The 22,614-nt window shown below is 41.8% G+C and overlaps 1 protein-coding gene across 2 annotated transcripts in view; it reads left to right on the top strand.

Annotated features, from left to right (window-relative positions):
* The window catches only part of CPA6 (carboxypeptidase A6), an 85,923-nt gene that overhangs the window by 30,713 nt on the left and 32,596 nt on the right, over window positions 1-22,614 (top strand). For both annotated transcript variants that reach the window (XM_014939588.1, XM_014939589.1), the window contains exons 2-3: window positions 6,720-6,795; window positions 19,523-19,647. In XM_014939588.1, coding sequence (XP_014795074.1) covers window positions 6,720-6,795; window positions 19,523-19,647 — 201 coding nt within the window. The remainder of the gene's footprint in view (window positions 1-6,719; window positions 6,796-19,522; window positions 19,648-22,614) is intronic.

Below are 22,614 nucleotides of genomic sequence, written 5' to 3'. Positions count from 1 at the left end.
ATGGATCCTGTCCTCCTGCAGACCTGTGGGGGTGTGTGTCTGGTTTGACCTTTATCTGTGCAGGGAGATTAAAGGTGTTGCTTTCCATTAATTAAAGTACAAAATCCCTCTGTGGTAGCTAACTGGGTAATAAGTCATGACGGAACAGTTTGGGGAAACTTAGCATGCTACAGACATCTCAATGCAACAGTATTTCACGCCATAACATTATTTTTTTTTACTCCATAAATATTTTCATCCTTCTTGCTGTAACTTGCATAAATGAATAAATACATAGAAAACACTAATGATGAGTCCTAAATTAAAACTAAGCTCACCATCCTGACATTTACTTTTTAAAATATGTATGAGACAATTCCTCTGATCTCTTTTGCATACACTTACAAGCTCACACACTTACTAGTTATTTGTGTTTCTGTGCCAAGTACAGTAATGAGTACAGACTTCCTCCTGCTAGTGCTGAAAGCCTTTATACATTCATCAGAGCTTGAGGATCAAGGTGTTAAATTAAGCTCAAGAGATTGCCTGTTGGAGATAGCCAAATATTTCCAGACTTTGTCCCATTCAGCAACAGGAATAGCTTCATTTATCCCTCTTTCTCTGTGCCTTGAGTTGTCATTACCCACAAAAACACAAAGAGTTTTTCTTTACGCCCAAATTATTTTCTTGAGTTATTTAAGGAAGGTTCTAGATGTGTATTAGAAATAAATTGGTGGACTTAATGACTGAAATAAGCAGAGGGATCCTGCTTTAGTGGGGGGGTGGACTGGATGTTCTCAAGAGGTCCCCTACCATTCTGTGATTCTGTGGATTAAAAGAACTAGGAGGGTTCTGGAGAATAAGTCTTATGAGGAGCAGCTGAGGGAGCTGGGGGTCTTCAACCTGGAGAAAAGGAGGCTGAGGGGAGACCTTCTCGCTCTCTCCAACTCCCTGAAAGGAGGGTGTAGCCAGGGGGGGTCGGTCTCTTCTCCCAAGGAACAGGCCATGGGACAAGAGGAAACGGTCTCAAGTTGCAGCAGGGGAGGTTCAGATTGGAGGTTAGGAAAAAATTTTACATGGAAAGGGTTATTAAACCTTGGAATGGGCTGCCCAGGGAAGTGGTTGAGGCACCATCCCTGGCGGTATTTAAAAGCCGGGTAGACAAGGTGCTTAGAGACATGGTTTAGTGACAATTCTTTTCAGTGTTAGGTTGATGGTTGGACTCGATGATCTGAAAGGTACTTTCCAACCCAGGCAATTCTATGATTCTGTGATCCTAATGATAACAGTCTAGTCATAATTGAAGTCTTGGTCAGGTCTTATATTTAGTTTGTCTGTCCCAAAATAGACTTTTGAAAATCTGGTATTAATAAATTCAAAAATAGCTGAGTCTTCCAGGAGGGAAAGAGGGAGTTATGTGAGAAATGGTTGAATTTCCCAGGTAATTGAAGGGGAATATTGATGACATTTTGGGACCAACAATAACCATACATAACTATATCAGTAATACCATATGAGGCTGTGATTACAGAGAAATACAAATTTGGGTACAGATGTAGCAAAGCTGAGACCAATTGGGAAAAAGTGATTAGGGCTGACTTGTTTCCTTGAGAGGAGATGAACGGAGAAAGCAAGGCACAAGCCTGGTGAAAGGAAGGGTCAAGAATGGGAAAAGGGTTAAAAATATACGCAACTGCTGTAATCAGGTCTGTTCAGAGACACTGGCTAGGCAGCCCTGGGCTTGATTGCCACAACATAGTCAGGAGAGTAGAGCCAGCTCATCTGGCCACAGAAGTCCAACATGCCTCTGGAGTCAGGATGAAGAGGGATGGTGGGGAGAAGCTTTCCTGTTTGGGCAGGAAAGCACCCAGATGGACAGATAAAGGATCCTGGCCAGGCTTGGCAGCATCACCATCTACTCATCGCTTCCTTACAAAGCACAGAACTGGAGAAATATATGAGCCATGGGAATAAAGAAGGGGCTGAGGTAATAGCAGAAGCTTCTTTCAATTATCTCTGTTACTGGACTGATGATGGCCCTTTCTTTAAAAGTAGCTGTGCTTGACATAATATGTCACTGGAAGGATTACATCCAAGCTAAACAATCATCAGCTGTTTCGTGCAAACATGTTATTATAACACGTGTCTTAGGAAGTAGACTCAAATGTGTAAGCACAGTGTTTCATTTAAGTGGACTTCTGCAGCCTCCTCCTTGGGTCAAAATGGGCACCTCCCAAGATTTTGCATACCTTCACCCTGCTTAGCTCCAGATCTCCTTCTCATCTACTTCCTTAATTTGGCCTCTTTGTCTCTCTTAAGTTTGTATTTGTCTTGTTACTTCTTATTTCGTTTTGTGCCCTCAGTAACTGCTTTCTTTCCCTCTTCCATTTGCATACAACGGGGTGATGCTTGGTGGAACAAGGTGGTATCCATTACCATCCACACACCTTATTTTTTCCCCTGAGACAGACATGCACTAAAGCAACCTGTTCTCACTTTCTGTGTTTGAGCTAGACGGCTCTACATGTGATGTTCACGAGTCATCGGAGGCCAACTTTGCTTGGAAAAGCATTGCTCCTTAGTTGGAACAAAAACTGGAATTTCTGCAGACATTCACCTTTCCAGACCATCTGTCTCTGGAATGAAGCTGTTTAAAGGAAGAGCGCATAAAGCACTCTATAGCATATAGCAGTAAAGCAGCGAGCATTCCACATCTAGCATTGGTTTAGTCCCTAAAAGTTCCTGCCTGGGTAAAGTAGAAAACCCTTTTTGTACCTAAAAGACATCTATCGAGCTCAGATGTGCCATGCCTGGGAATTAGCGAGCAACACGCATATAAATTGACTTTTCAGAGAATTCATCTGCGCTATACTGATAAATATCATGCAATAGTGTATTTGGCTTCCTCAGCATTTTGCCCTACATTACCCAAGAAAATCTTTTTCATTCAAAATTATAGATAAGCTAGCTTTTCCTTATACCAGGAATAACATCAGTTTTCCTGCTTAAATAACTAAAAGGCAGAAATTATATATAATGCTATCTAGAAAATACAAATGGGGCGCTCTGCTTTGGATCAGCATCTGCTGTAATACAGAAAACCCTACAGCAGAGCTCAGGAAGTTTTGCAAAGTTCCCTTTCCAGCTGTCTCCATCAGGTCTCAGGAAGGAGTCCAACTTTACTTAAGTAATTTTCGTAACAGTGTTGAGTCTCCAGTTGAAACTCTTCATCCCAGTAATGAAGAGAGACAAAAAATAAATGTTTGAATATTTCTTAACATTTTGACTGGCAGAAGAGTTTAGCTGAGAAACAGGAATGAAGCAGTTGATCTTTCATCAGAAATTATATCTGGTGGCATATTAGGAGTTGAGGAGAGGCTTTCATGCTGTAGCTTTTCTCAGATGTGTCTTCCAGTGTGTAACTAGCTCCCGAACCTTAATGAATCACTTAAGTGCAGCAGCTATGGCTGCTTATTCTCAAGAACTATAATCCCTCATCTACCACTAGGAATGGAGGGTTGTAAATGCAGATCTATTTTCTATAGGTATTTGATTTATAACGTATCGTTCCTCACACTGTGTTTAAAATACATGTAAAGCCTTTGTAAACATACTTTTATTGAATTCCATGGGAGAGGAGAGACCTGATTAAGGTTCGGATTAGTCAGGAAAATAAGACAATAAGAAGCATTTTCTGGAAGGAAATGAAGAATTTCCATAAATGCAGTTCATGCCGTGTGACTTCAGCAGGAAAGTTTCATGAGAACAACTAATTCCATCAGTAAAGAAGTTGTATATGTGCTGCAGAATGGTTTCATTGGATCCATCTGTTCTGTTCATAGACAAGTAAAACTATGAAGTAAATGGAAAAAAGTAAATGAAAAGAGCCAAGGAAATAAACCAATTGGTTTTAGTCCCCATTGGCGGCAGGGAATATCACACTTCCCAGGCCCATGCAGCATATTCTGTGTTTCAAAAGCAGCTTTGTCATTTTTCATGCTGTTCTTGAAAATATAAGGAGGTAACGATGGAAAAAACCCAAAGCCATTTCATGTGAGTGCTAGCCAACAGCTGGTCACCCAGTTTGCTCATTCACAAGGCTGTCCCTGGGGACACCAGTGGTCCAGCTTCTACTCTTTGCTCACTGCTCTCATCTGGTCAGTTCATTCCATAAAGCTTGTGTATTGCTCTTTGCAAAGGCTTTCAACTGTGTTTACACAGAATTGAAATGATCTCACTAAGTCCTAGCTTTAAAAATTCAAATGATCTCACTGATTCCTAGCTTTAAATTCCATTAGCCTAGCTTGTAAGGGTAAATTGAAAGTTTGTCCTCATTGATGTGAAGTTCCATATTAATGTCTACAAAATATATCCCATCTTGCTGTTTAAGGATTTAAAAAAAAAAGACATTAAAAAAAAAAATTTAGAGACAGTATGGTTAGAAAAATAACCTTGCCTACATAAATCAGCAGAGAGCTGACACATGGCTGCAGGCAACACAACTTTCCCTAGATGTCTACATGATCACTTACTGCTTTCTCCTCGACAGCTAGACATGAGGGATGGCAGGGGACCTCTCTAGGGGGTGGCTCTGAGTGTTTGGGGTATGGCTGCCATTTATCAGCCACATTAGTCTGTGACCCGGTAGATTTTTTTGTTGGCTCTTAAGTACTGGGTAGGCTTTTGGATTCCTACCCTAAATCCAATGGGTATTGCATAGTGTTTAAGGGAATCGTTTAATTTCTTTAGTAGTGACTAGGAAAGCTGTAAAGCTAAAAAGTAACCTTAGGACTATGTTATTTGACTAGTAGGTATCAAGAGTAAAGCCGGATTTGGTAGCTGTGCTTTTTTGAAGGACATATAATGATTATCCACCAGCTGGCTAGCCTACAGAAGGGGGTGTTAGCAGATAGGCCGCAGGAATTCCGTGTATTCCTGCATCTTGCATGCACAAAAAGTAAAACTGCCTTGTCATAATGGCTTAATCGCCTTTTCATAAAATACTGACAGTACCAGGTATGCTAAATGCTTGCTACGAGCTCTCCAGCAGCAGACCCAGCCACAGCTTGAGGCATTTCCCAACAACACGTCAAGTGATCAATCTGTCACAGCACCAATATTTTCCTCTCTAAAGGCAGGTCTTTCATCACATTGGAAAAGACAGAGTTGCTGAGCTAATCCAAGGCAGTTTGGAGTGATGTGTATTAATTCAAAACTGTACTTAAGTGATATCCATTTCTTCAAAATTCCATTACAGCTGCGTAACACATGCTTAGCTATTTACTTCATTAAAATCTGGTTTTTATGTGTCAGCTGCCCCAACCCTTCCAGAAATGTCCAATGAATCTTTATTAGTTAGTTCACTTTCACATGTCCTGGACAATCATTACTTCTTTTTACCCGTTTCCTTCTTAATAGCAATTTAATACTCTGAAAGAAATGAGTAATGGGAAAGAATATTACTATTGTATGTATGATAAATTAAAAACACCGATTTTCCTTGAAAAGATGCAGCAGTTGTAGTAAGCTAAGAGGTTTATTCCTTTCTCTGTAAGTTCCTGTACAAGAGGTTAAATTAAGCTTGGAAGCGTAGTAATTTCCCCTAAAATTTTAGAGCTGCCAAATTATAACAAGAGTGGGCTCAGAAATCTTCCTTCTTAGGCATAGACCATTTGTCAAGTAAGGTCAACAGCAGCCAAGCAGAACGGACTGAGGTCCACATCTCCGGGTACATCAGTATTATCAAAGAATCATAGAATGGTTAGAGTTGGAAGGGACCTTAAAGATCATCCAGTTCCAACCCCCCTGCCATGGGCAGGGACAGATAATGAGGAGATAAAGAAATTTTTTTCAAAGGGTTCTGGCTAGTGGATGGAACTGTAGAACCTCCAAGGTCTCTTGGAAGAGGAGAAGTACTAATTATCAACAGTACACATTCAAAAACGCAAAATGTAGGAAAAGGCCAGAATTGGCATTGACGATGCAAATTTATTTCTGCCCTTTGGTGTATGGATTATGATGCTGACCTCTTAGTTACATGATCACCCCCTATATTTTCAAGATTTCCTGCCATAGTTCATGACATGGATGGTGGCAATTGAATGATCAGCAATTCAGTTTCTTGTTTCCTCTTTGCAGAGTTATGTTCGGTCAGATTTGCTGAAGAAAGTGCATAAAATGAGCTGTGATTACCTAGAACCTTCTTGAGCATGTATGAGCAGCTGTTTACTTCACCAAATTTGTGCAAGCTTTAATGGGTAAAGTGAAAACCATGCCCTCAATATGAAGGTCACCTCTCCTCTAAAGTCAAGTCCCCTCTTTAACGCATCAGAATACCGGATTCTTCAAAACCTATTAAATGTTTAAATGTATAAAAGCAATGCATCTTACCTAATCTTGACCTCTGAAACAGAGTATTTGTTTTGGAAAAAAAAAAAAAAAATAATCGTTTTGATTTGAGGCAGGTATTCAGTATGGAAGATGTCAGCCTGAATGGTTTACATTAAAAGGAATGAGCAAAAAGCATTTACATAGAAATGGAGGGTCAAGCTGACACCCCAGTCTGTAAAGAGCAAATAATTTCTATGGAAGTGCAAGTTTCAAGCAGGGCTCCAGTTCACCCAGCATCCTGCAGATGCTGAAAAGGAGGACAAGTGCGGCAGCCACCTGAACCTGATTTACTGTTGCGTTGCGACAAAGAGCCTTAACCTGTCAATTCCATGTTCTGTTGTTATTGGCAGTGATAAAGTCATACGAGTTGTTCCCGAGAACGAGAAGCAAACGCAGATCCTGAGGGCTGCATTCAACAGGCTTAAGGTGAGTTCGATTATTTTCATCTTCTCTTTCTGATCTTTGTTGAAGACTGCAGTGGGTTAACTGATATACCTTTCATTTTGCACTTTACTTCAAGCTATTTTAGACTGTGAAAAGCAGCCTTTGCCCATTAAATTCCTAATTTCCCAATAAAATAGCGTAGGAATTAGATTCATCATGCCTGACAATTTTAACAAGAAACACTTACTGCCTTAAAATAATATAGGTGCCACGCTTGCAAATTTGCTTTTTTTCACTCTTCCACTTCTTGCTAGCCTACATAGCTACATGCTTCATTATCTGGCTGATGGTTTTATTTAAAACACTGAGTTAATTCAAGATGTGAACACATACCCAGGAACAGGAACAAGGAAGCTGCTTCGGTTTGAGAATCTCTCTGGCAGAGTAATTATCTAGAGGCAGTTGAGAGAGCATCTACGAGACTGACCAGCAAGACAAAAACTTTCTTCCCTGGCTTTTTCCTGCAGATATAAATGAAAAGCAAAGGTGCTGCTGTAGCAGGGCAGCACAAGAGCACTCTGCAGGGTGCTGCTTTGCTGGCACCACTAACAAAGCCGCAGGCAGTCCCTCCACAGCAGTGGTGGCCCATGATCAGGATGAGGAGTACCTGTAGGCCAGGTCTTTGGCCCCTGCAACAGCATGGAAAGGACCACACCATACACATTTACTGCCCTCAGGCACTGGGTGAGGGACAAGCCTCATTAAGAGTCTCCAAAACGGAGCCTAACCAGAGGAGAACCAGGGAAATATCAACTTCACCATGCTGAGTTTGCTCCAAGAACTGACCACAATTCCCAGGCTCTGCCTTTTCCTCATGTTAGCTCATACTCTGCTCGAGCCCAGCGGGCAACAGTTGGCTTGTCCCTGTCCCTACGATGGTACAGGAGTTTGATGGGCAGCCTTACAGGCAGCACAGGCAGAAGCTCGGGTCATTTGTCACAGCAAACTCAAGCCTTCCTTTGTGTCTGGCTGGAAAGAGTGCATGGACATAGATGAAGGAAGACGTTGGTAATTTAGGGTCACAGCAAAACACCAGTGGTACCAAAGCCATGGAGCACATGCCAAACCTCTGGGCTGCTCACTGCCTTCAGCTCCAGCAAACTATTCAGCAATCTGTGCTGTGTGTCTCTGTTGTTGAAGCCACATGTAAATGATTGTGTTCTCACTGACACGAAGCGTGAAGGTGCATATAATTTTCTACTCCAATAGTTAACATCTGGGGTACAAGTGAATCAAATCTCAGTCCACATACCAAATCGAACAGAATTAAGATGTTAGAAGATGTTTGGTCCTCAGGAATATGGTTTAGTGGTATGTTTTTGTATTTTGTTTTGTGGTGGGGTTTTTGGGGTTTTTTGGTTTTTTTGGTTTTTGGTTTTTTGTTTGTTTATTTGTTTTTGGGGTCGGAGTTAGGTTGATGGTTGGACTAGATGACCTTTAAGGTCCTTTCCAACCTAGATGATTCTATGATTCTAAGAGCTCTTATGCCCTCCTGACAATTATTTCATCTTTCAGTTATGAGGAAGATTTCTTGCTGCCATTTCTTAAGAAAGTGGACGGAGCTGCCTTAGGTACCTCAGCCCAGGAGAAGGCTCATTGCTGTGAAAACTCCAGCAGCCAAGGCATTGATTCCTCCCTAGCTTTAAGTAGGAAGGCTGGGACTCCCTTCATCACCTCAGCGTTTGCTGTGTTATATTAGTTCCCCCTCAAGATGCTATCTTTTGTAAATCCCATTCTCAAGGCATCCAGCCTGTACACATGTCACAAGAGGAATTTTAAACGTTCAACAGGGGCAGTGTCACAGTGCCATGTATTATAGCACTTTGTACTGTAATGCCCAATTGTCCTGAAGAATATTGTCCTGTATTTATTTCTGCAGCACTAAGGGCCTGACCATCAACTGTGAATGTTAGTGTAATACCCTCAAAAGAATAACTGTTTTACTCCCAATTAGGAAAAAAAAAAGAAAAAGCTAACCATAAACCCAAGAAATACATGTGGAAGCTGGTTTTTGCATTAATTTCTTCCCCCTGGATGCTGGAACATAAAGAGGGAGCACATGTGTTTTTCCCTTTCTCCTCGTATTGCAAACCCTGCGAAGCAAAAGGGTTACTCACCTTCCTGTAACTGCTTCTCATTACAGAGCTCCCTTAGGCTCCCAGAGAGAGATTCCTTCACCCAGTTCCATCAAAGTGGGAGCAGTAGGAACTTGAATAAACGATTGCGTGCTATAACTCCGAGAGCAGGATAATAAAATTTTGGCAAACTGCATCGGAATCTGACTAGTTAATTAGAAAGTGATTGATTCTGATGAGGTAGTAAGCTGAGGAGGTTGAAGGGAAGATTCAAAAAAAGAGAGAGAAAGTACTGACACCCAGTTTAATGAAAACAGGCTGGGTTTGGCTGCATTTCAGGTCTTAGGGTTCTTCCATCTGCAGCTGCTTCCCTGCCCATCTACATGGGGTCAGACGGAAAAAGGCACCTAGGGGGCTAACAAGTAATGGATATGTTTAACATTAAATTATCGTTATCTTCCCACCCAAAAAAAAAAAAAAAAGTCAAGTTATTCACCCGTGAAGGAGTGGATCAACAATGACACTTCTTACAAGTGCCAAATACTCACAATACCAGCAAATTCAGTTGCAGCTGCAAGGCATCAGTCCCTCTGAAGAACCACGTATTTAGAGTTGGGCAATTTTTTAAGTCTCCGTGTCAGTCTCCTCTGTCTTTCCCCCGCCCTCAGACTTCCAGAGTTGGAAACTCAACCGACAGTGGGCTTACATTCAGTTTTTTTAAACTTGATTCTTTAAGCACAATGCTGATAAAGTGCTTAGGAGAAATCAGAAGGCAGTGCACCAGAAAAAATGAGCAACAAACAGTCCAGATATAGAGTCCTGTTGCTGTCTTAACACACCATGCCTAATAAATGACAGAGGTGTGAACAGGGGGGGTCAACAGAGATATACAAATTGCTACAATTACAAGTACTGCACTTTGGATGTTTACATTTTAGAGTCAGAAAACCGGGATTGGTTTAAGAATTGGTTTTACACCTCCTTTGAATCCGTTTCAAAGGCTCACAGAAGAAGCTGGATGTGAAGTGCACATGAAAAACTTTCAAACAGGACTGCTCTTCTACCAATACCTGAGCTGTAAGGTCAACCACTTTTACAGAAAGTGTAGTCCCTTCAGACTTTTTAAACTTAGCATCTGGAGCTCCTTAGGAGGGTTATTTGTCCCTTTTTTTTTTTAAGGAAAAAAGAAGTCCATATAACGCTTAGTGTAATAAGCCCCTGAAGACTGACTGAAGTGTCTGGGCTCTGCTACAGTACAAATGCCATTGCCTATACTGAGTGAATAATGGATAATGAATGTTTCATTCCACACATTTAACTTTTGGTTCATGAATTGCCTCAAGGCAAATCACATTAGTCATAATCACTTGCTGAGTAATTTCCATAAATTAGCTTTGGTCTGTAGCTCCTTTGCCCACAGTGCTTTGTTATTAATCATTATTATAAATTGATTCCTTCATTGGTCGGTTCCATTGACTTGTAGGTGACAAAATATTGCTTTTTTCCCTGATGGGGTGAACATAGCATGTAGACCTGCACTGCCAGTAAAAATAGCCAGCCCTACAGACTAAAACTTTTTTGCTGTGAGTTCCGTAAAGCTGCTTAAACTTGCATGTATTCAACCAATAAACTCATAGCATCATAGAATTGTTTGGGTTGGAAGGGACCTTCAAGATCATCCAGTTCCCACCCCCCTGCCCTGGGCAGGGACACCTCCCACCAGACCAGGTTGCTCAAGGCCCCATCCAGCCTGGCCTTGAACCCCTCCAGGGATGGGGCAGCCACAGCTTCTCTGGGCAACCTCTTCCAGTGCCTCAACACTCTCACAGGAAAGAATTTCTTCCTGAGATCTCATCTAAATCTCCTCTCTTTCTGTTTAAAACTGTTCCCCCTTGTCCTATGGCTCCCCACCCTGATAGAGTCCCTCCCCATCTCTCCTGTAGGCCCCTCCTTAGGTACTAGTAGCAGCTGGGAGATGCCATCAGTACATCTCTCTTGTCACCAGCATGTTCCTACATCAAGTTTCTTTCAGTTTCTGTGGGGAAGACAAATAAGATCCCACCAGCAGCACCACCCCACACCTTTGAACACCTTTTACACAGTCCCTGTGCCAAAGACCACTGGAGCAGATGTGACGGTGAGTGTGACAGGGCTAAATGATGGTGGAGGTCCTCCTCCAACTTTCCTGTAAGATGACAAGTACATTGCAAAGTAGTGTTACGGAATATTTTTCATATACTTGTGATAGACTAAAATGCAGCAAATTCTTTAGCAATTCAAGTACAAACTCATGGAGTTGTTTATTTTTCTAGCTGTGGATCACTGGCACAGCATTTGGATTGGCTGCTGCTCTAATGCAATCACAGGGACTCATCTTAAATTTTAGATGCTCTGTTGCAATCTCTTTTTATAGATATACTACAAGTCTTTGTTCCTGACCCAGTGTTTTAAGACCAGAAATACCTTTTCCCAGGTTCAGTTTCACACTAGGAGTTTGCAAATTATTACAGTAATCGACAAATGAAAGAGAAATATTTAGGGTGATAGTACTACAGTGACCTGAGTTTTACAGAGCTGCTCACTCTCTGTCCCCCAGGGCTCCTCTTGTCCATCCCTTGTCCCTTTGCCTCATGCACCTCTCCAATGATTTGCTATTGTCTCCTGCTCTTTCTTGTTTAGGAGGCAATTTGAGGAGTCCTTCGCTGATTTATGAGCCCTTTTATGGTTTTAATTCTCTTGGAACCTGACTGACAGAAACAAATGCCACATTCCCAAGCGCTTTGCAGAGAAACCAGGATTTGCTCAGGTTCTCAGACCCAGCAGATTCTGTTTATCTGCTCTGGAATGTTCCTTTGTAAGCGTTATTTTTAAAGCACTACTTCATTTGAGCCTCGGCTGATAAGTTCTACTCCATCGGTTGCCTACAAGCACTTTTTATCACATGCGCCTGACTGGGATCGGCCCTGTTTGTATAGGTAGCAAAGAAGCTACTGCTCTGTGAACATTCCTGGCATAATGGAGTTAGACCACTCATTCTTCATTAACTTCTACAAAAGAAATTCCTGGGCACAACCAGGCCCTTCTTTAACTTTGGGAGGAGCCGGCCTAGCAGGCCTTGAAGCCTCAACTCCACTCCCTTTTGTTTGTTTTCTATCCCCTACAGCAGCTGCTTAGCCATTGTAATCCCTGAATTGATCCTGTCATTGCAGTTCAGGGAATCAGAAAAATATCTCACAGGGGAAAAAAAGATCACTTGGCTATAAATCTGAGAGTTTACAGCTCCGTAGGCAAATGCTGAAAAGGGCTCCCGAGAACAAAAGCCCATCTGAAAACGCAGTGAGAAATCCTGTCAGCCCAAATGGAGCTATTCCTACTTTGTAGGAGGAAGGATTTAGCTCAGTGGCCAGGGCTGTGTGCATTTTACAGGAAAAATATTTATGTAACCAGATGCTTTAGTCTTCAGTCCAGATCTTACCCCAACTCATAGTTAGGGTTCCAGTCAGATACGCACAGAATATTTCAGATACAGAGGGAACACCAGGTGACAAGAGAGGTTATTCACCAATATATCAAAATATGTGTCTGCAAACCACTTGTCGGGCTCAGAAAGAAAACGTTGTTCCAGGAAAACTTTAGCAGGAAGGTGCAAAATAGAACAGGGGAGCCCAGGTAGTGAGTACATTGTTCTCACAAGACACAGAACACCTGGGATTTCTGATATGGGAGGAACCTTCTTCCTTTTTTACTGGGGAGGAAGCTGGAGTCCAAGCTCAACAAATTCATCAGCACAGCCCCATTGCTTCAGTGAGGGCAGAATCAGTACCCAGAAAGTACTATTCCATTTCTCATGAAGCACAGCAGCAACTACAAAATGAACCAAGGAATAAATAGTTTAATAAGAAAAAAAAAAGAGTTTAAAAAAAAAAGAAAAAAACAGTGTAATAAGAAAAAAAAAAAAACAACGAGGGATTTGGTTGGATTTTTTTAGTCTGTTAAAGACTGTTCCACATCTTTCAAACATACTTAGCCCAGTGGCATCTGTACTTGTGAGAACGGATATTCAATTACCTTGTAATCGCGCATGAGTTTTTCTTCAGTAGCTCTCTTGAGGAACAGCCTACGAGTTCTTTTCTGCAGTGTAAAATTATACCAGCATAAGCAGAGTGGCAAGACCATTACTGTGTTATAGCTCCACAAAGATCTGCAAAACTCAAAACTTCAAGCTGTGCATTGTTGGCATTCTGTTCCTGCCAGTGTTATGGCTGCTGCAATCCCATGAATCAATCCCAATTTATTGGCATAATTATTCTTACCAGCCTCACTGAAAAGCAAATAAATACTGAAAAGTTAGAGCCAATTAAATGACTAATGTGCTCAATCAAAAACTTAAATTACTCTGCACCAGCAACTAGGACTACCTTGTAAGTCCTTCTAGAAAGCACAGAGAATCCCACACTTAATTGCCACCAGATCATTTTGCTTCACATAAGGAGCAGCTGAAGGAGATTTGCAGTCAGGACTGCCAATTAAGGAACTTAATTGGCAGGAGCAAGTGAGGATGAAATCAGTCCTGATCCCGAAAATATTTGCAAGGGTGAAGACATTAAGAGGAGCCATTCTGCTCTTTCCAGGTGAGATACATCACAACTATAATTATCCACAAGTGTCAGCATCAACAGGATTCTTTCTTCCTTCCCTCATTCTTTGCAAATGCACCAGAAGGAGCCTAAAATGTCACTTTGTTGCACACTATATATGTACACATGAGGGGTGTTTGTGTATATACATATATGTGACTGTGTTTCTCATGCATAATGTGATGAAGCTTTGGAATAGTCAGATCTCTGACAACGTTAGTGAGACTAGAGTAGTTTCTGCTTCTATTCTCTGTCCTCTCTTGTCAGGTTTCTGATTGTAAACGTACCTAATGAGTTTCAGTGCTGCTTAGGGTGTTTAGGTGTCTATACACAAGCATGTGGGTGTAAACAGAAAACCCACACATCTTGGAGTCCCTGAGCAAAGACCATCACCGCTTGCGTTACCAACTGCACGTTCCCTTTTGGAAGAGGCTCAGAAATGCCAAGGCATTTCAGCTGATGGCATCATAACAGTAGTTATATTCTGAACTTCACAGCTGACAAAATTTCTCAAAGAAATCTGTTCACAGTGATGTTAAGGACAAGGCCACCTTCGGCACATGTATTGCTGTATAAAACTCAGTAAGTATAAACAGTGGAATTGCTAGGTAATAAAGCATAACAAAATTACTGTCTTCAGGGGGTATAACACAGATAAATCATATAAATATTTTTTTCCAGATACTAAATTTAAATTATGGTAGTTATTCTAGTTATTTTCAATGACAAGCATCAATCATCTCTTGTGATGGATACATGACCGCAGACCTGATGAGAGCGCTAAGCATCTTCCTTTTGGGCTAAAAGGAACAAGAAATTAAAGACCTGTTTATGAAAGAGTAGTGAGGAACAACTGGAGGCTACTGCCCAGGAAAATGGCTTTAATTACAAAGCATGAGCCAGGCTAAGCCCTGTGGTGTAAAGAAGCTGGGGATTTCTTTCAGTGGCTTATAGGAAAGAAAGCGGCATAAGATTTATGCAGCCATGAATGTATTCCTGGGGAAAAGCAGGAGACTCCTTTCCTCTCGGGCTGCCTTCCCAAAAGCACAGAACTAGCTTCAGGAAAACATGGAACTAGTGCAGAAAAGACCTCCCTGCTCTGGTTTCTGTCTTGGCAAGGTAACAGAGGTTTGTGTACACCACTTGCGTTATGCAGGATTATAGCAATGAAATGTTTGCCTTCCTGGAAAACTATTTGCATCATTTTTAATTTGAGAGGAAGCCCTGAATTCTCTTAGCTCAGCACACAGATCTTTTTTAAAATATTTGTCCTTCTGCTTTGTGCTGACTTTTCGTCACCATACTGACCAAAACCTAGAGACATGACTAATGAGCTCAGGGTTGCTGCAGCTTGGAAGGTGTCCAGGTAAGAGCTGATACTTGTATTATCTTCAGCTGTATTTTACACTTTGGTTTAAAGAGAAAGTGCCTCCAAGGAAACTCAACGAGTGTTGGCTTTCCTAAGCACAAATTGAATCCCGGGGACTTTTATGGGACAAGTGAGGTTGAAAAAAGAAGGTATGGTTAAAAAAAGAATACTTACTAAGTAGTCACAATTAATAATTTCTTATACTTTCTATGGGACAAGTGAGGTTGAAAAAAGAAGGTGTGGTTAAAAAAAGAATACTTACTAAGTAAAGTATAATTTCTTATACTTTACTTGTTAAAGAAAGCAATAATGTGTTTACATCCTCTGGGAAAAGAGAGCTGTCTGTATGCTTTTACATACCATATCCTCTCATAGAAAGCGAGTCTGGGTGCTCGTGCCTCCAGTGAGATTCCGGGAAAGAGTGTTCATTGGGCATCTGTGGAGCCACCACTATCCTGGAGAACAGATACCCAGAGTCACACAAGTGCAGCAGCGGGTGATGCTGAGCAAGTGGTCTTCAGGTCCCACATCTGTGCCTGCTAAAAATCCTACCAGGGCTCTGTTTATCACCAAGGGGCTTAAAACATCCAAGGAAGCGCTAAAGGCAACCTGCTGCCTGATAGATAGGAAAAGAGAGTTCTGCAAGGCTCAGGCAAAGGAGATGAGAAGATTTATGTTTGCAGACAGGTTCTAAAGTGTATCTCTTTTCCTGTGGCCTCAAGATACCAGCTGAATTTTGAGGTTCAACTATATGGCTGTGTGTTCAGGGCATTCTATAGGATTTCTGCATCTGTTTGTTTTGGTAGCTGGCGAATCTTTCCCCCACCTAGCAAATCCCACCACCCACACAGCAAAGAAATGTTTTTTGGCACTGACTGGTACACTCTACATAATACTATATGGAATCATAGAATCATAGAATGGTTTGGGTTGGAAGGGACCTTCAAGATCATCCAGTTCCAACCCCCTGCCCTGGGCAGGGACACCTCCCACCAGACCAGGTTGCACAAAGCCCCATCCAGCCTGGCCTTGAATGGGGCAGCCACAGCTTCTCTGGGCAACCTCTTCCAGTGTCTCACCACCCTCACAGCAAAGAATTTCTTCCTGAGATCTCATCTAAATCTCCCTTCTTTCAGTTTAAAACTGTTCCCCCTCGTCCTATGGCTCCACTTCCTGATCAAGACTCCCTCCCCATCTCCCCTGTAGCCCCCTTTAGGTACTGGAAGGGGCTCTAAGGTCTCCCTGGAGCCTTCTCTTCTCCAGGCTGAACACCCCCAACTCTCTCAGCCTGTCCTCATAGGAAAGGCGCTCCAGCCCTCAGAGCATCTTCATGGCCTCCTCTGGACCCGTTCCAACAGGTCCATGTCTTTCTTGTCCTGAAGGCTCCAGAGCGGGACACAGTGCTCCAGGTGGGGTCTCACCAGAGCAGAGCAGAGGTGCAGAATCCTCTCCTTCTTCAGAGCAGAGCAGAGGTGCAGAATCCTCTCCCTCTTCCTGCTGACCACGCTTCTTTTGCTGCACCCAGGTGCAGTTGGCTTTCTGGGCTGCCAGCGCACGTTGCTGGCTCAGGTTGAGCTGCTCATCCGTTCTTATCCAGTAGCTGATGTGTAATGTGTGGGGATAACAACACCTCATCGGAGATAGCAAAGAGGATAGGAGAACAATTAATATCACCACCACTCGCTAGCCTGTGGAGGCCAGTGTGGAAATCCAAGGTGTGCTTCCAGAGGAATGATGCGGAAAGAAGAGTCCTGACACTCATGGAGCCTTCAGTATCCATGGAAGATGAAATGATAAGGTCTCCTAAAGCTGACAGTGAGTAAAGGATAGCTGGACTTGCTCAGTCCAAAAAATGTCTGCTCTGCTATCCGTCTTCTGTTTGTCAGTTTTCATGCACTGTCTCTGTGTCACAGCCAAGGACAAGCCGAAAGATGCAATATAAATAGATGTCTGCGGAGAAACATGTTTCTTGTTATGTGCTTTATAAAGCAAAATCAAGTCAGCAATCAAAGTGGTGCTCTGGACACAGGTAACATCTCCCAGATGAGCACTGAACGCTTTGTTTACATTGCGAAGGATGAGAAGTGGGAGTCAAATGAAACCCAAACTACCCAAATAGGGACCGGAGCTGAAGAGGAGTGATTTGCATTCTAAAAATGGGATTTTTTTGTCTCACTTCCAGGACAATGCCAGGAGTGAAATACTGTGTTTTTGCCAAAAGAGGATAGTGGCGTGCAGGATACCTCTGACTTCATTAGTTAAAAGAAGATTGCTTCTGCTTTTGATATTCCCCTGCAACCAGTAATTTGAGGGACAATTAGAAATCGAAAGGCCTGGTGATGTTGCTACCAGTAGTGTGAATTTTGGTTGGTTTAACCCCTCCATGATGATGGAGTAATTCACCAAAATTAAGCATGAGCAACTATCAAGAAAAAAGACAAATTTCAGGCGTAGCTCAATCATGGTGTGGGATTTTTTTTTCATTTTTGTAACTTCTTTTTCCAGTTTTGTGTGCTTAGATATTGCGGTTGGCCAGGAAACACTTCACTTCAGTTGCTCTAAGCTTGTGTAGGACAATTTGTTGTTATTTTTATAAAGATGGCTCAAGCTGAGCTGCCTGATAGACTGTTACTCCAAGAGCAACTAATTTACCCTCTGTGATGTGTATTTTTAGGAATAGGTCTTAAAAGTCAACTACACATTTGTAATTAACCATGTGTGAAATCAACAACATTGAATTGGGGGGAGGTGTGGGGGGAAGGGAATTTCACTGGATGCCTATAATTAATCAAAATACGAAAGATAGATAAACTAACAAACATAAGGTGCTAGCGCAGCGAGAGGATCTTTATTTATAAGCAGCATTTAACACCATTTAATTCATGAATTTGGTTTCTGCTGACCATCTGTCGTAGCTGCTGTCAGCTTCACAAGCCTCCTGAACTTTGCCAGTCCTGGTGTTAGACTTCAAAAGATGCTGTGGCCACCCACCTCTGTCACACGGATCCCCAGACCATATTGTGGCAGCGTGAAACAAAGCGTGGTTTTGGCAGGAATAGAAGAGGCTGCTCCTGTGTTTCAGCTTTTCTCCTTCCAAAGTAGCAGGCATTTAATTGGATTAACGGGCCTAAGGTCACTACGGCTTGGAGAGGTAGCATCAGGTTCAGCTTCAGATGCCTTCTTGGTAATCAAAATATTGTCACTCGTGGCCTTTTGAGAAATGGTGGGAACTAAACCCCTGTTGGAAGATTATACCCTCTTGTCAAATGAGATTCATAGCAAGACCAGGTGAAATGCATTAGCTATTTCCAAAGTAGCTCATATGGCATAGATGAAGTCAGCAGCTTTTAAAATACGGATTAAAAAAAAAAAAAAAAAACACCTGGAAAACCTGGAAAGCAAGTAAGGCAAGGGACACTCTTCAGCTGTATCCATGACTTTCATCAATGCAGCCTAGCACAGCTGATAGCAATAAATTTCAAAAGGTATTTATCATGTAGTAATTCTTTTTAAATTCTCTTTAGGAAATGTGGGGACATGGTAGTCCCTATCATTTCCCCTCTTTGTATTCAGCTCACAATCATATATTTTTAAGGCCTGCGGATCTTGACCTGTGTATTTATCACATTGATACGAGTTGTTGCTGAAACTCCTTTCCATAGCCTCCTGTGACTTTCCAGCAGCTCTGGGAAGAGGTTTGTTGACTTATGTTCTGGCCACTGGCCTCGCAGGGGCTGAGGAGAAGCTCTTCTCAGCCCTGTTGAGCAGCCTGTACGTCTGGAGTTGGTAGGGCTCAGCAGTACGACCCCATTTTGCCACTGGGTGCAGGACACTGAGTTTCAAATCCCTGCTTGCGAATTTCCTTGCTTTCTTAAAAATTCATGTTCTCAGATAAAATATTCAAGTGTATTTCAGATTTGGCAACAAAAGAAAGTAAGAATGGACAGGAAGCATCCCCTAGGTAGGCGCAGATACAGATAGCACATTAATAACTGTGGTATCATTTAGTAGCTATCATTTTTAACAAGACTGTGATCATTTGATTACCTCACTCCTGTTATTTTGAAATCTTATATAAAATTTTTGGGTAGGTTACTGCTTCCTTCATCGTATTGGTGACCTTCTGTTACTGACCTCTGATCTGCTTATTATCAAGTGTAAAATTGGGTGTACTTTGCAAACATCACTGGTAGATGCCACACTTTCTACCTCTCTTCAGCATTCTTTTCGTTTACTGCCCTAGTGAACATAGAAAATACCTTGTGAAATTAAAAAAAAAAGACTCATGGGGTCCATAGGAAGTAATATGTAGGGAATGTATAGTAGTCTAAGGAGGCACGTGAAGCTGAAGGTAGCTTTTGTTTTGAGCTGTTTGAGGAGGCATATTCCTGAGACTGTTTCCTTTTCCTGTCGTGGGTTCTCCCACAATAGTTATAGTAAAGGTGGGTACAATCATTCCTCAAAATCTGCTTTATTGGTGTAGATTTTGAGCTGGACCAGCCAACGCATTTTTTATTGTCTATACCATGCCTAGAGCGTTTACCTACATAGCTTCAAGCGTGCCATCTCCTGGATTTCCCCACCTCCACTGAATGCATGTGAATTACAGGTTGGTTCCTGCACTACAGGTGGACCTGTGGCAGCCCAGCAGCCCCTTCTACATCACCGAAGGTACGGTCACCGATGTGAGAGTACCACAGAACACGTCCCGGAGCCTGCTGCCCTACCTCCAGCAAGCAAACATCCAGTACACGTAAGCCTCCGCTTCGCTTTCCGAGACGTGGCCTCCAAGGCAGGTCTGTGGCTACCAGGCCAAGTGTGCTTGAAAATGCAGAATCACAGAATCACCTAGGTTGGAATGGACCTTTAAGATCATCTAGTCCAACCATAAAAACAAAACAAAACAAACAAACAAAAAAAACCACACAAAAAAACCCCACACCAAATGGACCTTTAAGATCATCTAGTCCAACCAGAAAAACCAAAAAAACCTACAAAAGCAAAAACAAAAAAAAACCCCACACCAAACAAAACACACACACCAACACTAAACCATATCCCTGAGCACCATGTCAATTCGTCTTTTGAATAGCTCCAGGGATGGTGCCTCAACCACTTTCCTGGGCAGCCCATTCCAATGCCTGATAACCCTTTCAGTGAAGAAATTGTTCCTAATATCCAACCTGAACCTCCCCTGGCGCAACTTGTGACCTTCTGTTCCACCAAATACGTTCCACCCCATAGCAATTAGACTGGCAGACAGCTAGACGTTGCCAGGAAAACAACCATTTTAATGGGAGAACAGAAAAATCCCCCACAGGCAGGCAGTTTTAATTAAATGTCCTCCTTTGGAGTCAAGCTGAAGTGTTTTCAACGTATAGGAAATCACATCTGTTAAGAGAGGGATGGTAATTACTAATTCTACAGCCTGCTCTGCCTCCCTCTGTACTTAATGGGGACAAGGTTTGTTTACAGGCGTGCTGCAGACGAGGAGACAAGCCTTCTTCATGAATTATAAAGGAATGCACTAGTTCTGCTTTGTAACTCCTCGCTCCTCGTGACCCAGCACAGGTCGCACAGAACAAGTACACGCCACGAATCACACTTCATTTTATAGCATTTCTTAAAAGCCTTCAGAACAGTTTTGGAGTATACTTATCTTTTCGTATTTATCAATATGATAAACCAGACAAGAGTCATGATCTTGTCATTAGAGCCTTTTCAGTGAGATGCTGAAGCATCTGAATAATCAGCTGATGAGTTATTTGAATTCTCAAACGTTTGCTGAATAAAGCCCTACGTGAGGCTATTTATACTTATTTCTCAGTGAGAAAAGAGTGGCGCAAATCATGTTTTATATTATATGTACTCTTATCAGAGCTCCCTTTTTGTTATAACCATGGTCTCTTACTAATTTGTTGTTCTAAAAATACGAAAACAAACATAAGGAAATTAATTATGCAGGCCCAGCAACCAAAGTTCAGGGTGACTTTCATGTGGGTTCAACACTGCTCCGGTTTTGTTTGTGTTTAAAAAGGAGATGGGGATTCCTGTAATTGTTTTCCTACGCTTATACAAAAAAACAATCCCCTAATTACTGTGCCCCGGCAGTTGTATTCACGTCTGCTGCTGTTCCTGCTCACAGTAATTACCTTTAATGAAATGACAGAAGGCCATTTTATATGTGTTATAAACACTCCCTGTACTCGAAAGGCCTTGCCTTTGGTGGCAGCATTTTCTCGACTCCAGACTATTCCTTTGCCCTCCTCCCCATCTCCACGCTGCCCATTTCTGACTCCTTTCCCACTGGGACCCACCATCAGAAGCAAAACCCTGCAAAGCCTCAGACAAGGCTGGTTTTCCCAATTATTTTTTTTTTAATTCTATTTTTGATACACTGCTTGCGAAGGAGTTAAATTGCTGCATCCCTTTTGGAACTGGAAAATCCAAGGCAAACACCATGTAAAACTTCAGCCTGACGGAGTGACGCTTGCCTAAATTATGACAAACTTCTAAAGACAGCAAACATTAATTAAGCAGCCCTAATAATGAATGAGGTGACTGGCCGTTGCCTGTAAGACAGGCTTATCTGTCCTCATGTTTGATTTTATGACAAGAAGAGGGTCATGAAAACAAGCCAGGCATCAGATAAACTCTTAGTGCACCGAGTTACCCCATTGTCAACTTCTTTGGCAACAAAGCCACTTGGGTTGTGTTCAGGCCTGAGGGATTTAAGAGCCTTTGTGTTATAAGCATACACAGAACACAGTCGTTGAAAATTAAAGAAAGATTATCAAGTCTCATTTGGAGCACAGACACATAAACAATCAGCGAGTTGTTAAATTAAATCTATTATCCCAAAAGTGAACAAACAGAGCTTGATCCTGGAAGAATCGAATCAGAATTCACTAAGAATCTAATCAGAATCACTAATCAGAATTCAGAAAAACTGGCAAGTATTTTTTAACATATTATATGTCCTAATGACTTGAATAAAACTGCTGCTTTAATCTAACTACTTAAACGTTTTACAGTACTGGTCTTAGAGTGTATAGCACTTTGCAAGTCAAGACTATAAGCCCTTAATTCACTTAATGAAAGTTGCTGAGGTAGAACAATGTAATTCCTAATTACACAATTACTCCACTAATACATTTGAAGATGGGGATAACCTTTACTTTGATATTATATGTAGATAGACCTATTACCTTTGAGGTCTCTGCTGCACGGTTGAATTAAGATCAGAGTGAATGCAGTTTCTTTCCATCTTTTCCCAATCACTGCAGCTAATGCCTATAAAACTTTAGAAGGTTGAATGTGACCATCATTTAACAGGAATGATGAATGAGCAGTGATGCACATGCTTTCAGAGAAGGTGGTACACAAGGATGGCTCTCAGTTTTACAGTGATGTTGTTGCTGATGTCAGTGACAATATTCCCAGCTCCCGCCACTGTGTGGTGGAAAGGACAGATGCTCCAACTTCTTCAATATAATTCTTTTTACATATTGCCTACATTATACTTTTATATTTGTATCATTATTCGGTTTTCCCATAAAATAGGAAAGTTTTCAGCTTACACAACTGCTTCTGCATTTTGCTCTTAATGAAGGACCTCTCGCTTTTTATGCAAGCATATTTAATTTTCACTTAGCATTTTTTCATGTTTTTCCTGAGCTGTTTCAAAATAACTGCCAAACAACTATTGCAGAGCAGATAA

Source organism: Calidris pugnax, unplaced genomic scaffold (genome assembly GCF_001431845.1).
Source record: "Calidris pugnax isolate Ruff unplaced genomic scaffold, ASM143184v1 scaffold5, whole genome shotgun sequence".
In the NCBI taxonomy this organism is placed as follows: Eukaryota; Metazoa; Chordata; class Aves; order Charadriiformes; family Scolopacidae; genus Calidris; species Calidris pugnax.
The sequence above is the reverse complement of the archived record's forward strand: the minus strand, read 5'-3'. Positions and strand labels throughout refer to the sequence as shown.